The sequence below is a fragment of the Lissotriton helveticus genome, chromosome 6, assembly GCF_964261635.1.
Source record: "Lissotriton helveticus chromosome 6, aLisHel1.1, whole genome shotgun sequence".
Lineage (NCBI taxonomy): Eukaryota > Metazoa > Chordata > Amphibia > Caudata > Salamandridae > Lissotriton > Lissotriton helveticus.
The window spans coordinates 1,428,801,792-1,428,815,188 of record NC_136067.1 but is presented as its reverse complement, the minus strand read 5'-3'; the positions used below and the strand labels follow the sequence as shown (position 1 = coordinate 1,428,815,188).

At 43.7% G+C, this 13,397-nt stretch overlaps 1 protein-coding gene across 1 annotated transcript in view; it reads left to right on the top strand.

The window, feature by feature from the left end:
- Nucleotides 1-13,397, top strand: part of MOXD1 (monooxygenase DBH like 1) — a 778,557-nt gene that overhangs the window by 294,199 nt on the left and 470,961 nt on the right. Inside the window, exon 2 of the mRNA XM_078647020.1 lies at nt 4,141-4,287. Within this exon, the coding sequence (XP_078503146.1) occupies nt 4,141-4,287 (147 nt within the window). The remainder of the gene's footprint in view (nt 1-4,140; nt 4,288-13,397) is intronic.

Below are 13,397 nucleotides of genomic sequence, written 5' to 3'. Positions count from 1 at the left end.
AACAGCTAAAAAGAATAAAGAAAAAAAACTTTATACACTGCAGACACTCATAAAAACATTGTAAAAATGTTAACAGAAATTAAGAATTATATTAAATGAAATATATTTTGAAAAAATAGTCATATAATGTTCAACATTGCTAACACCTATACTAAATTACTCTGTAGATGTGTAAACATAACATTTGTAAATAATAAAAATATTATAAAATTACAAATATGTAACTTGTTAATGAATTATGAAAAAAACACCAGTCATCTCACATTTAGCACTAGAATAAACAAATGCAAATATATATCATAACATATTTTATGTCTATGAAACAGAAACACATGGAATGTACCTTAGCACAACCGTAGATTATGACTGGCTCCAGAGCCCAGAGAGTCGGCTATATTAATATGCCTCCAATTGTCAGGTGTGTATTATTTCCTTCAGGTGATGCCTGCTTCCTTGTTCCTTTTTCAAATTCTACTTGGAACCATATATTGCATATTAACATCAAAAAATGCCTTTAAAGTTACTACAGTCTTATTTTTCAGTCATATGTGCACCCCTACCTCTTTTAAAGGAGGTGCAGAACTCTCTGCACCGAATGGCTGAATTGCATTTAGGAAGATATTTCCTACATATATACGCCTGTGTTTGTAGTGGTCTTCACCTATAGATTTACCTTTCTGCAATGGGCTAGTGTATTTATCTGAAAATATTTATTCATGTTTTCCCCCGCCATTCGATTTATATGAAAGGATCAGAAGTACAAACGGGAACTACTTGAGGAAAACTTGAATTGGTTAAATGCATTCTCAGAGTAGATCAAATCAATATGAAAGATGAGTTCCCAATAGATCTACACAGGATCGGCCCGTACAGGTGAGAGTGGTGGGGCTGGGTTGGGGTGTTCGACAGACGATCACGAGAGGAAATTAAATAAATAATTAACTCGTCATCGTCTGTCGAAATCCTCTCCCCCCCCCTCTTCCTGGCCACACCGCTCTTACCTGGCATGATGTGTATCATTTTGCATATAAACTCGTATGAACAGGGAACCAGTTCCTACACTCATGAAGAACTCAGGGTTAGTAGTAAACCTACAAAAGTAAACTGAAAATCGACACTTACATTAATATTTTGCTTTTTCAATGGGGATTGATGGGAATCTGATTAGGAACCAAAGCACACTCAAGAAGGCAGACAATCCGGCTGCATTCAATCTGTGCCATATTGTCTTGATTACGTTCTTTTCATGTAAATTCATATGAAAAGGGGAACCAGCTCTTCAAATTATTTAAATTGAACTCTCTTCCAAATTCTTTCTCATCCTTGGATTTGAAGAACTGCCCTGTAACAAAGTTATGAAGAAAATAAATGAGTTTTGCAAATCTTATGAGACAAGAGAGCACACTTTTGATCATGAGTGGCTGACTTGAGAGCATGCCTAGCCTGATAGGTGACCAACAAAAAAGAGCGTCCACCTATCCAAACTTTCCAGAATATTAACAATGTACTCTGTGTTGTAGAGGAGACAGCATGACGGAGTGTAGAAGGAGGAAAGAAAGGTCAAGTAGCTTTCGGAGGCAGTTTTGCAAAGCCTTATGACAGAGACAAAGGGACGTAAAAAGTCATTGTTTGCTCATGGGGACAGTAGAGGGTAGAAAGATGGACATAGACACTTGGGGCCTAATTTACAAAACAAATCTGCATCAAGGCGCTGCAAGACATTTTGCTGCACTGAGCTGCATCATTTTTAAAGTACAAGGATCCGTTGTGCTAACAACAATACCATGCATCCGTGTGCTTTCCCATGCGCGGGTGCACAATTGGCTGGCATGCACCGCACAGTCACCCTTGTGTCATGCTGAAAGTGTGTTTGCTTTGTGGGGATGATTGTTTTTATGCAGGAAAGGACACCATCCTGCAAAAAAACAATCATTGATGGCATTTTCCTCTTTCTATGCATGCTGCAGAATGCAGCAAGCATAGATAGAGGAAAAAGTAAGGAGAAATAAAAGTTTGTCTCCTCGTTGGACCACTCCTATGTCTCCCCTGTCGAGGCATAGGATTCTGACGCATTCCCAGCTTTACAAAAAGTTGTATATCTGCGAATATGTCAGGTTACATGGATGTTGCGTGGGAACACCCACAACAACACCCATGAAACGCCCCTTTAATGCAGAGAGAAAGGGGACCATATTTGCAAGGTATGAAAAAGCGCGCAGGGTGACTTTACATGGCCTTGTAAATATAGGCAGGCACACTGCCCCGCCGGTGCAACGCAGAAAGTGATGCACCAGTGGCGCAATGGCCTTTGTAATTGAGGCCCTTACTTTCCTACTAAGCCAAAGCTGGAGCTTTTTGGATAAGCTGCTGCTTGTGGAAAAGGTAGTTGGACAGACCTAGGAGCACATCATCACAATGATCTTACTTGGATTAGCTTGAACCAGAGCTTTCCTTGAAGAGCTGGGGAACAGTAGAAGGAATTTCCTGATCACCTTTAGCATAAAATACACATGGAGGAGAGTACTATTAGGAGCCTCAAACATAAGTTTATTGTCAGGGAAGGAGAGAGTTTGACAGTCTTGTCGAGGGGCATAAGTGACTGTGTAATTTATTCTTGAAAGAGATCAGGGCATAGCTGTTGAACAGGGACAACAGAAGTAGAGGCAGTTTCTGCAAGAGCAAGTTTACGGTACATTGAAAAAGCCTCTCTTAAAGGATTTTTGGCCGACGCATAGCGCTCATTAAAGTAATTGGTTCAGGTTATCCTGACCAATTGTTTGAAAGTCAGATCATGTGATAACTACACAGGATATTATGTTTCTCGTTTCATAGCTTTATGATAATTGAAAGCAGTCGTTTGAAGGCACAACAGAACAAAATGGCTTAGTGTTCATTTACCAGAGGGCATTCAGCAGCAGTGTTCTGTGACATCAATAAACTTAGTATCAATAACAGAACTTATTTAGGGTAAACTAAGGCATGAAGAGCAGGAGCAGTGAGTGCCAGGGGTGTTAATTCCTAAAACTGAGTTTATTTCAAGAGTTCTCTAAAGCGCGAGCATGACCCAAAGGTATCAGAGCGTTGTACAGAGAAACCCCCAAAACATGGGGGTTCAAGAGTTGTGGTTAAAACCCAGGTTAAAAACTGGTGTAAGTTAAGAATCTGTGTGGTAAAATCCTCTTAGCTTTTTTTTCTTTGAACTGTTCGTCGAACATCTAGTGGGCAGGGCCGGACTGGCTACCGGGCAGTTGTGTGTGCTGACGAGTTGGGGGCTAATTTCTCTGTGGTTGGGGCTTATTTCGTTGATGGGGACCTGCGTGCGCATTGAAATAAAAAAAGCAAAACGAATTTGCGCAGTGAAATAAAAAAAGCAAAACGAATTTCGTTTTTCACACGCAGGTCCCTATCAACGAAATCAGCCCCCAGCTCGGCAGCACACACAACTGCCCGGTAGCCAGTCCGGCCCTGCTAGTGGGAGAGAGTTCCATATTACCCTTGCGACATGGAGTGCCGTACAGTAAATATGACGCTTCCATGGTGTCACAAGGAGGGTGCAGTGAAAAGTGATGCATCGCTGTTTTACCGCAGCGATGCAACACTTTCATAAATAAGGCCCTCTGTGTTCTGATACTGAAGACCACACAGTGCAACAAAGAAAGGCTGCCCCGGTGTGCACATTGACAAATGCTTCATTGCATTCCTAGAGGAATAGAGTGATAGAAGAGGCAATCTGCGGGAACAGTTAGGAAGATTGTTGATTTCAAGAAGTAACAGACGTTGAGGCCATCAGGTTAATATATGATATGTGTTATTCCAAAAAAGTTTAAGTTCTCAACTTCAAGTCCTGTCAATCTCAGACATTCCCCCCCATAATCGTGTTTGGATATCAATTTATAATATTAAAAAGTCCTGAGAGGGAACGTGATGAATTCCTACAACTAATGAATAGCCTCACATATATTTCCTGGAATACCGCCCTGTTCTTAAAACGTGTTCCTTTTGCAAACACGCTAATAATCTCTTGACAGATGCTTAAAGCATGCAAGTAATTCGATTTGTTACATTGCTTAAGTGGTTGAAATGTAAGAATGTGTTTTACAGACGCGAATGAATAACATTAACTGGTCTCTGTTTTCACAGGACTGTTTCACTCACAGGAGTCGAGAAGTGAAGAAGGACCCTCACCAAGATTATCGGCTGGAGTATGCCACGGAGAACAGCACGCACACAGTCCTTGCATTTAGCAGAGATCTAAACACCTGTGACAAAAATGATAAACTGATAACAGTAAGTATGCTTGAGATGCAAACGTTCAAAGTCTGACAAGAACGTTTCAAGTGTATTACTATATAATATATTTGACTTGCAAACAGACAGTTTCTAGGCCCTAGATACTCTTGACAAACATATATTGTGTAACCATACAGACTTAGAGCAGGCTTTCTCCTTTCTGTCTGCAATTTGCTGATCTCTCAGTGGCTTTTCTTCCAATTCTTGCATTTGTCTTACCCAAGGAACATTTCGGTCTCAACATGTTTTGATTTCTATAAATTGTATCTTTCCCTGCTGATGGCATAACCTTTCATTGCAGTTCATGAGAGACAATTGTTCTCCTTTGTGTCTCTCCCCACTACTCTCCCGTCTTCTGTGGGCCTTTTTCTCTCTTTATACATTAGTAGACCCCCATCCCCGATGTCTACTTGTCTCCTACAGCTCCCTCCTGCTCTCCATGCTGTATCAGCAGGTGACCATCAGTAATAGATTTGAAACCATTTCAAGACGGCTGCCTTTGTGTGTGCAAGCAAGGCATTAATCTTTGAATGTTTTTATTATTTTGCTGAAAGAAAAAATCACTCAAAGATGGCTGCTACTTGTCACATAGCCATCACGGAAGGATTTTTCCTAAAAGAATAGAAAAGAAAAACTAGTTCAAGATGCCAACTCTGCAGGTGAACAAATATACATTAGCTAGAGAGTAACCCCGGTTGGTGAACATCGCTCCGCTTGCAGAGTTTGCAGAGTTTTCCGCACGCCGCGTTAAGCGGAGCTCGCCGTGCTCTGAAAAACGTTGCTTTCGCGCTGCGCAGTTTTTTTCCAAGTTGGCGAGCGCGAGCGAGGAAAATCCACCTCCCAGGGAGATTTTTCCTCGTTCACGATCGTCAACATCAAGTTGGCAAGCACAAGCTTGTAAAATAAACCTCCTGGCGAGAATTCTCAACAAGGGGGGGTCAGGTTTCTCATTGCCGGTGGTCACGTATGCTTGCGACTGCTCGTGTTGAGAAACTGCCCGTTCGCGTTGAGAAAGATGCCGCTCGAGTAAAAATCTACTCGAGCGGCAGAAAGGACAGCAGCGCTCGCTTGCGCTGTGCATGGTGCTGTTTGCGATGATTGCACAGTGGGGACAAGCATCCGACACTGAAAGTCACAGCTAACTGCATTTTTCTACCGCACTACGCCACTTGCGGAGCTTTGCGTAGCGCGGCACAGTTTTTTTACCACTTCGCTGAGTTTTGCGTAGCGCAACTCCGCAAACTCCGCCCAGGGTTATTAGACAGGTCCCTGTAGTGGACGCTTTAGTCCACTGAGCCACCAGACCCAACTTTTAGTTTGAGGCTTATATTGGGACAGTGCCAGAATATTTGAGAATGGTTGATGTATTTTATTGAGTCAAGAGCTGCATTTCTTATCAGGGTTGTTGTACTGACAATATTCAGCATGGCTTATTTTTTTGAAAAGTGTGACACATATGAGTATAGTTGTGATACATTTAGTTCCATAGTTTCAGCAATTTTCTGCCTGGCTCTTGCAAATTTAGTGGGACATTGCCAGCACTTGCCAGAATAGATATCACTTGTAACGAGCTGAACCAGCATTCCCCATCAGACAAGATGTACTTCTAGTTGGTTTCTATTATCAGTTGTAGAAGAGCTACAGTATCTTTAATGGGAAATTATGAGCACTTCTCATCAGTGACAATAACCAAAGAACATCCACACTTTCTCAGTTGTGCTGTTGTTCCTTTAGTGGGGCAGCTCCTGCATGTCTTCACAGTGCTGATGTACTTTTAATGATTATCAAAAAGGTGGTGTCTATGGAGGAAGTGCAGCCTTTGACTTCCACTGCAATAGAATTGTAAAGACACTTTCCTGCAAGTTTTCTTAGTCATGTAGTAAATGCATTTATTTTTGCCACTCACATTCAAATAGTGCAGAGACAGTTCATGTCAATGTGATATATTATTTACATGAGCCGAAAAACGACAGCGTAGTGAAAAGTGAATAATGTGATAAGTGCGCTTGTGCTAAACATAAATACATGTACATGTGACTGTTTGCGATGAAATGTTGTTGTACATCGCACCTATACTATAAGTGTCAAAAACCTCAATCAGAATTTAACATCAGTCCAAATATGTTGTACTCAACGTTTCAACCCCTTGGCACAATTACTTAGAACAGGGTCGTTATCAGAACAACATAAGAACAGGAGTTACCAAGATTCTCAACCGCAGATGTGTCAGTCTTAGTTGAGAGGGAAAACTTCAGCAAACTGTAAGCAAATAGCAGAAGGTAGTAATGAAAATGGTTGTTCGTTCAGCAGTTATGTAGCCGCTCAATTCATTCAAGAAATAAATATCTCCTGCATCACAGTTGAGTATTGCCATGTATATGGAGTATATTAGATGCCCGAAGTTGGCCGGCTGAATCTGTCTGCTGCTAATAGTTTGATGAAGTCTTTATTGAATGAATTGTACTGCGGAACCGACAATTATTTTCGATACTTGCCAGCCAGCCTCCCTATGACATACGAACCCTAAAATGCCTTCCCACAATCAACACATTTACTCCACATTGGCAAGGGTAAAGAATGGACTGCTGCACAAAAGTATTTCTTGGAGCATTTTTGTCGTGATAATCACAGGCTTTCAGGATAGTTGTGTCTCATCATGCAGACAGCCTGCCAACACTACGTTTTTTGATTATTTCAGTCATGTTGGCTGAGTGTCTCCAAGATGAGAAAAAACTGGCCTGAAAGTGTGTGAATATGGAAAGACAGAACAACTTGAGAACTTCACTCATTCCTGCTTAATTTCTGCTTCAAGAAAGAGTTTTTTGCAACAGGCTCTCCTTTCCTCCCACAGTGGTGAGTGAACTGCGTGGATTGGAAGTGGAGCAAACTTGCTCAGGAATTTGAGCTAAACTTTAATAGGATACTAACTTAAAAAAAAAAAAATAATGCTCAGATTTAGACCCAGGGTCCATCAGAACCAAATTTATGTTCTGTGACACTTTCAGCAAATTCAGCTTTCTTTTTTACCTTACCCTGGATTTCATTCTGAGACTTATGCTTTGACATTAACCACTGTAATTTTGTGCTTTAAAACCCATGCATAGAAAGTGTTAAAACTTAAACTCCCCCACCCCTCCAAAACAAAAACAACATGCTAAGGTTGTTTCAAATAAAATTGCAGTTGCGTTGAAGGAGACAGAGATCTCCATCTTTGGCAGGACATTTTTATTTATTTGAAAAGTTTTATATAGCGCTGGCTAGACCCGGAGGTATCAAAGCGCTTTACATGAGGACGAGCATTGTTTCAGAGCATAGTTACAAGTTAAACAGTTTCAGAGCATGGTTACAAGTTGCTGGAGTGTAGTTACATGTGTTAAAAACATATACGTAAGCGAAAAAGCAGGTAAGGGGAGAGATTCACGGGAGAGGGGATAGGAGATGGGGAGGTAGACAAAGAATGAAAGAGGTGGGGGAGGGTGAAAGAAACACAACCAAGGAGAGAAGGAAAAACAGTGTCCAACGTCCGTTGTGCTGTGATCCCAGTGGAAATGGTGTCATTCCCACACCACCTCTGTGTGCGGCTCCCTTTACGCTGTGGACTCTCTCAGAGGGGTGTTTGAGACTCCAGGGCATACATACTGGATCCCTCCCCAACAAGGGGAGAGGGAGTGCTTTGGTAAGGGGCGCCTTTCCCACACCTCCGTTGTGTGTGGCTCCCTTGCTGCTGTGGACTCTCTCAGAGGGGTCTCTGAGACTCCAGGGTATAGATGCTGGATCCCTCTGCAACAAGGGGAGAAGTAGTGCTTTGGTAAAGGGCACATGGTTACAATAGTTAGAGTTGCAAAAGTCCAATACAGAAGAAAAAGTCCCCAGAAGAAGAAAGAGGGAAAGGGGACAAGAGGGCTGGGAAGAACCAGTTGCGTTACATAAGGTCTTTGGATTACACGAGTTACATACTAGATACAAACAGAAAAAATTGAAAATGTACAAGTTTTAAAGTCATTCAAGGAGGAGATATAAACAAGAAAAATTGCAAATGTAGAAGTTGTAAAGTCACTCAAGAAAGAGATACAAACGGAAAACTCTAAAATCACATAGGAATGGTAGTAAGTAAAGGTCTACTACATATACTAGTGGTTAGAGTTCTATATATACAAATAGTAAGTTCATACAGCATTACATTTAAACAGCGATTAGGCTTGGACAAATATATCTTACATATGGACATACATATATATATTTATGAGTTACAGAAGCATGGCTCAGGCATAGGGGAAAAAGCAGGCAAAGAGAGATACATTCAGGGGAGAGAAGAAAGGAATAATAGAAGTGGAAAAAGTGAGGGCCCCCCTGCCCTGACCCACCGCAGTGCAATGCCCGCTCCTCGAAGCCAAACTGGGCCAGGTCCATAAAGCCACCACCTTGAGTGTGACAGACTGCGGGAAAGATCATTCCAGGGAGCACACCTCGCTGGGATATGGTCCCCAGAGCCGTCGCTTTATGATCGGAATATGCAGCGCTGCATGAGAAATGTTTTATGTGGCTTCAGGAGTCGTCAGGGCGAGCCGACATGATGGAGGCTCAACAGAGCTTAAAGAGACGCCGCCATCTTCTTCATCATGTCAAGCCACGCCACATTTAACAAGGGTCCACATACCACCATATACTGCGATCCCAGGGGCCTGCTCCTTGCTGAGGCTTGGCAATCCTCCCACCCGCTCTCCACACTCACCGCCTCCTGCTGCATGTGTCCCGTGAGGTGAGAGCAGGGGGCACTACAGCACGTTACCGGCTGCATTGGCCCGCATCACCCGGTCAACCGTCTCTGCCCCAAGACCGTAGTCAGTTCTGTGCTCGCTACTCAGGAAGGGCCTCACCACAGAATACGCCCGCCTGGTCCCCCGGGCTGTTCTCTGTAGTTCTGTACCTGCCAACAGCTCCTTGTCCTCCCTCACTTCTACACAGATGTCTGCACGCTCACCTCTTCGATGTCCGCCTGCATATCATTATGCGGGGAGATCGAGACTTCCTTTTATCTCTAGGGGGCCTCGTGCTGCTGCCCCACGGACCCTCATGTCTCTGCGTCACCATCTACGGCATCACAGCGCACCTCCCTCGGCCATCGGGTGCTGACTCATAGCTCCCCATGCGCCATATTTGCAGACTAACTGACAGGGACGTTGCTGCTCAAATCTCTGCGATGCAAGATCGGGAAAGGGTGACTTCCGGCTTCAGGTGATCCGCCTGCATTCCAGTTGCGGAATCACTGTTCTGGAGGGTTGGCCAACATGGCAGAATTATTCTTCCCTTGGTCAGAACTCTGGGTACACCCCTGAGGTATGTCAAGGGAAATGTGGAACTTCCGATGCAAATCCCGTAGTGGGACAGGTTTTCCCAGCACTGAGATTGATGCCACTCTGGCTACTTGCACAGGCCTAGGTGTGAGTTACATCTGCCTGTAATAGGGTCTGCCCCTTTGAAGCTTGTACAGTTGATCCCCCAAACATATTGTTCTATATTGTTAGTAATTGGGTTTCTCGTTGGCTAGAGTATGCACCTAAGCCAGGCAAAACCTACCACTCTAGTCAGGGTAAGGGAGTTACACTTCCAAGATAACCCCTGCTCACCCCCTTGGTAGCTTGGCAGAGCAGTCAGGCTTCTCCCAGAGGCAATGTGTAGAGCATTATGCGCAATACGCACACACCAGTGACACACTAGGCACGCCTCAAAAATAGACTCCAGACAAGGGTATATAAAAATATCCTTTGTATTATACACAAAACACATTAGACCACAATCACATAAATCACTTTTCCTCAAAGCAATTATCTTAACAATACATAGGTCTTACACCACTTTGCCAACTAAGCATTGGTCATAATATTACGGCCATAGATAACTTTGCCAGTTAGGCCATTGTCATAACACAATATTTAGGGCAATAAAGCAAATAGTTAAAACTTGCCCATGTTAGGAAAAACATAATTGTTGCACAAAATATGTAGATCCTACAAATGGTACTTAAACCTAACAGGTTTTTCACTGTTATTCCAGTGAAACCTGAAGCCCGGCGCACCAGTGCTCCTGGGTGGCATTATACCACAAGCTCGATGGGGGCTTCCCCAGCACATGGTCAACTTCCCAGCAGAGGCCTCCGTTGAGGTTTCACTCTGCACACCATTCAACTTTTTAAGTGCCCCCAAGATTTATAATATTGCAGCTGCCTGCGATGGAGCAGCGCAGTGCAAGGGCTGTCCGGGGCTTCAATGTCCCACTACAGGTAGGAAACATGGGAGGCCTCGCTGGGCCCTCCACTCCTGACTCATCATCGACATGGCTGCCCGTGAGACTGCGGTGCAGCGGGAGTGAGCACTGGGGGCCTGACCCCAGGTTAGGGGTGTCGCTGATCCTGAGCCCTCACAGGGCTCAGGTCCCACCTTGCTGCTGGTGGCCCTCCATTTCTGCTCCCATGTGGGATGTCAGCAGAGCTCCTCCACCTCCTCTGGCTCCCAGTCTCAATTTCTTGCCGGTTGCTGAACGGACGGGCCCACAGTGAAAAACAGGCACGCTGGGGCTACACTCGCGTGGCCCTGCCGCTTCCTTTTCTCTTCATTTGTAGCCTCCAGAAACTGAATATATTGTTAGATCTCCTGGGTGTCTGAGATTGGTGAAGCCCTGAAGAGGTGCAACTTTCAGAATTTCCTTTCATGGTCGACCAGACATCAACGTCAGCCCTCGTTTGACAGATCAGCCAGTGCATTTAACTAGAACCGCTAGGTTAAGTCATAAAGTGGCTAATAAATGTGCCACACAATCTCTTTCTGCATCATAGCCCCGTCACCCCAGGGGGTTCTTCGTCCCCAGAGATGAGTCGGCTACAGTCGGCATTGTCTCGTTGAGGATGAGCCCGCTGCTGCCTGCTGCCGCGAGAAGTCTCAGCCCCTGACAAATCGCTCGGCGCTGCTGCCTGCTGCCGCGTGAAGCCTCTGACCCCGAAGACGCGATCCTGCAGACCCCCTGCTGCCACGGATACCCTGGGAGCAGCCCTGCAAAGGTGGGTTTCTTGCAGGCAAGAAATGGATGGACACTGCTCTTGCACAGTCCGGCTAGACCCCCAGATGTCTGCAAAAAGTTGCTGTTAACATCAGCACAACTACTGTGCAGAAACCACATACCGGCACAAAGACTCTGCAACAATACTCCAACCTGGCCACGCACGCACATCAAAGTACCAGTACTCTTTACACACTGCAACTGTATTCTTTTTGGCTAGACCTTGATAAATTCATCACTTGGCTGGCAACATCAACGGGCTTGTTCAACAGAATCTACAAAAAGGTATTTATTTACCCCACTCGACTATTCACATTTTTTAGAAAAAGCCTCCTTTGTACAAAATGGCTGGGGTCATAAAACTGTAGCAATAAATCCCCTCCTGTACCTCTGATACCCACGAGGCTCCTCAGTTTAACTCCCCCACACAAGACCACCAAAATAGAGATAAGACTCCTTCCCAGCAAGCTAAGAACTGGGCTTGCTCAAAAAGAAACTGAAATAGCCCTTCCCTGGTCTTAAAGCAACAACAACTAACAGAGGACCATCGGCTCTATCTCCCCTATTTGGCGGCCATTTTAGACTGGTCTCTCTCTTTCTTCGGCGGCCATCATGGACTAGTCATTCTCACTTCCTGACCAGCCCCTAAGAACTGGCCTTTTTTTTTTACTAATATCAACTACCGCACACCTACATAGCTCTGTATCTAAACACTGTGATTAAGTGTCTGCCTTTTATTGCAGTATTGTATTTTTATTTTTATTTCTTATTTTTACACATTTGTTGTACTTCTATTTGTATTCTGTGCATTTTTATACCCTGTACCCATGTCACTGTATCTTCACCTGTAATTCACCGATTACTACCTCATATATGTGTGATTAAGTACCTGCCTTTTATTGCAGTATTGTACTCCTACCTGTACTTTGTAGAGTTTTTGTACCCTGCACCTATGTCACTTTTTCTTCACCTGTGGTGCACCGATCGCTACCTCATATATTTTTTGGCTGCTTACTAGTGTCATCTATGACTCAAGCAGCTTTTGTTTGCACCTATACTCTGTTCCTGCATAGCATCAGTATTATACTATTATTTGTATACTGTACACTTCTGTAAGCTGCACTCACTCCACTCCCATGATCTACAAGCAACAACACCAAAAAGAGGACTATCGTCTCGATCTCCCCTAATTGGGCGGCCACCTTGGTCTGGTCTCTCTTTCGCTTTGGCGCCCATCATAGACTAGTCATTCCCACTATCTGAACATACCCTAAGAGCTGGCCTGTCTAGACCAATCTCATCTACCACAGACTTTACATAGCTCTGTATTTATATCTTCGTGTGATTAAGTGTCTGCCTTATATTGCAGTTTTATACCTCTACTTGTATTTTATACACTCTGTGTAAACTGCACCCATTTCACTTTTCCCTAACCGGTATTGCACCGATCGCTACTTCATACTGTACCGGTTGCTCACTAGTGTCATACTTGTCTACTGTATCCTTCTGTCTGCACCTATATTGATTCCAGTATATCTTTAGTATTTTACTCCTATTTGGTATATTGTATAGTTTGTAAGCTACACCTATTGCACTGCTATCCCTATTATGCACTGATTGCTACCTCATATATTTTGCTCACTCTTGTAAGCTGCACACATTCACTTTTATTACTGGATTACACCGATGCTAACTCCTGCATTCTGGTTATCTTTGGCTACCCACTAATGTCACTTTGGCTCCATGTAACTGGCTGCTACCTCTTTTACCTTGTACATTTTTTGTAAGCTGCATCCACTCACCGCTACTTACGGACTGCACCGACTGCTACCTCTTATATTGTGGTTATTTTTGGCCATTCACTAGTGTCACTTTTGTGCTAAGTAACTTACGACTGACAGTTGTCATTTGCGCATGTGTATTATTATCGTTCTCCCTCCCATACCCACCTCTACAGCTATCCCAACATGGATCTCATCGGCAAGGAAACATATAGAATAAATTATCCATCCACACTCACCAAAAAAGCCGCTAAACGCTTTAAACACAACTTC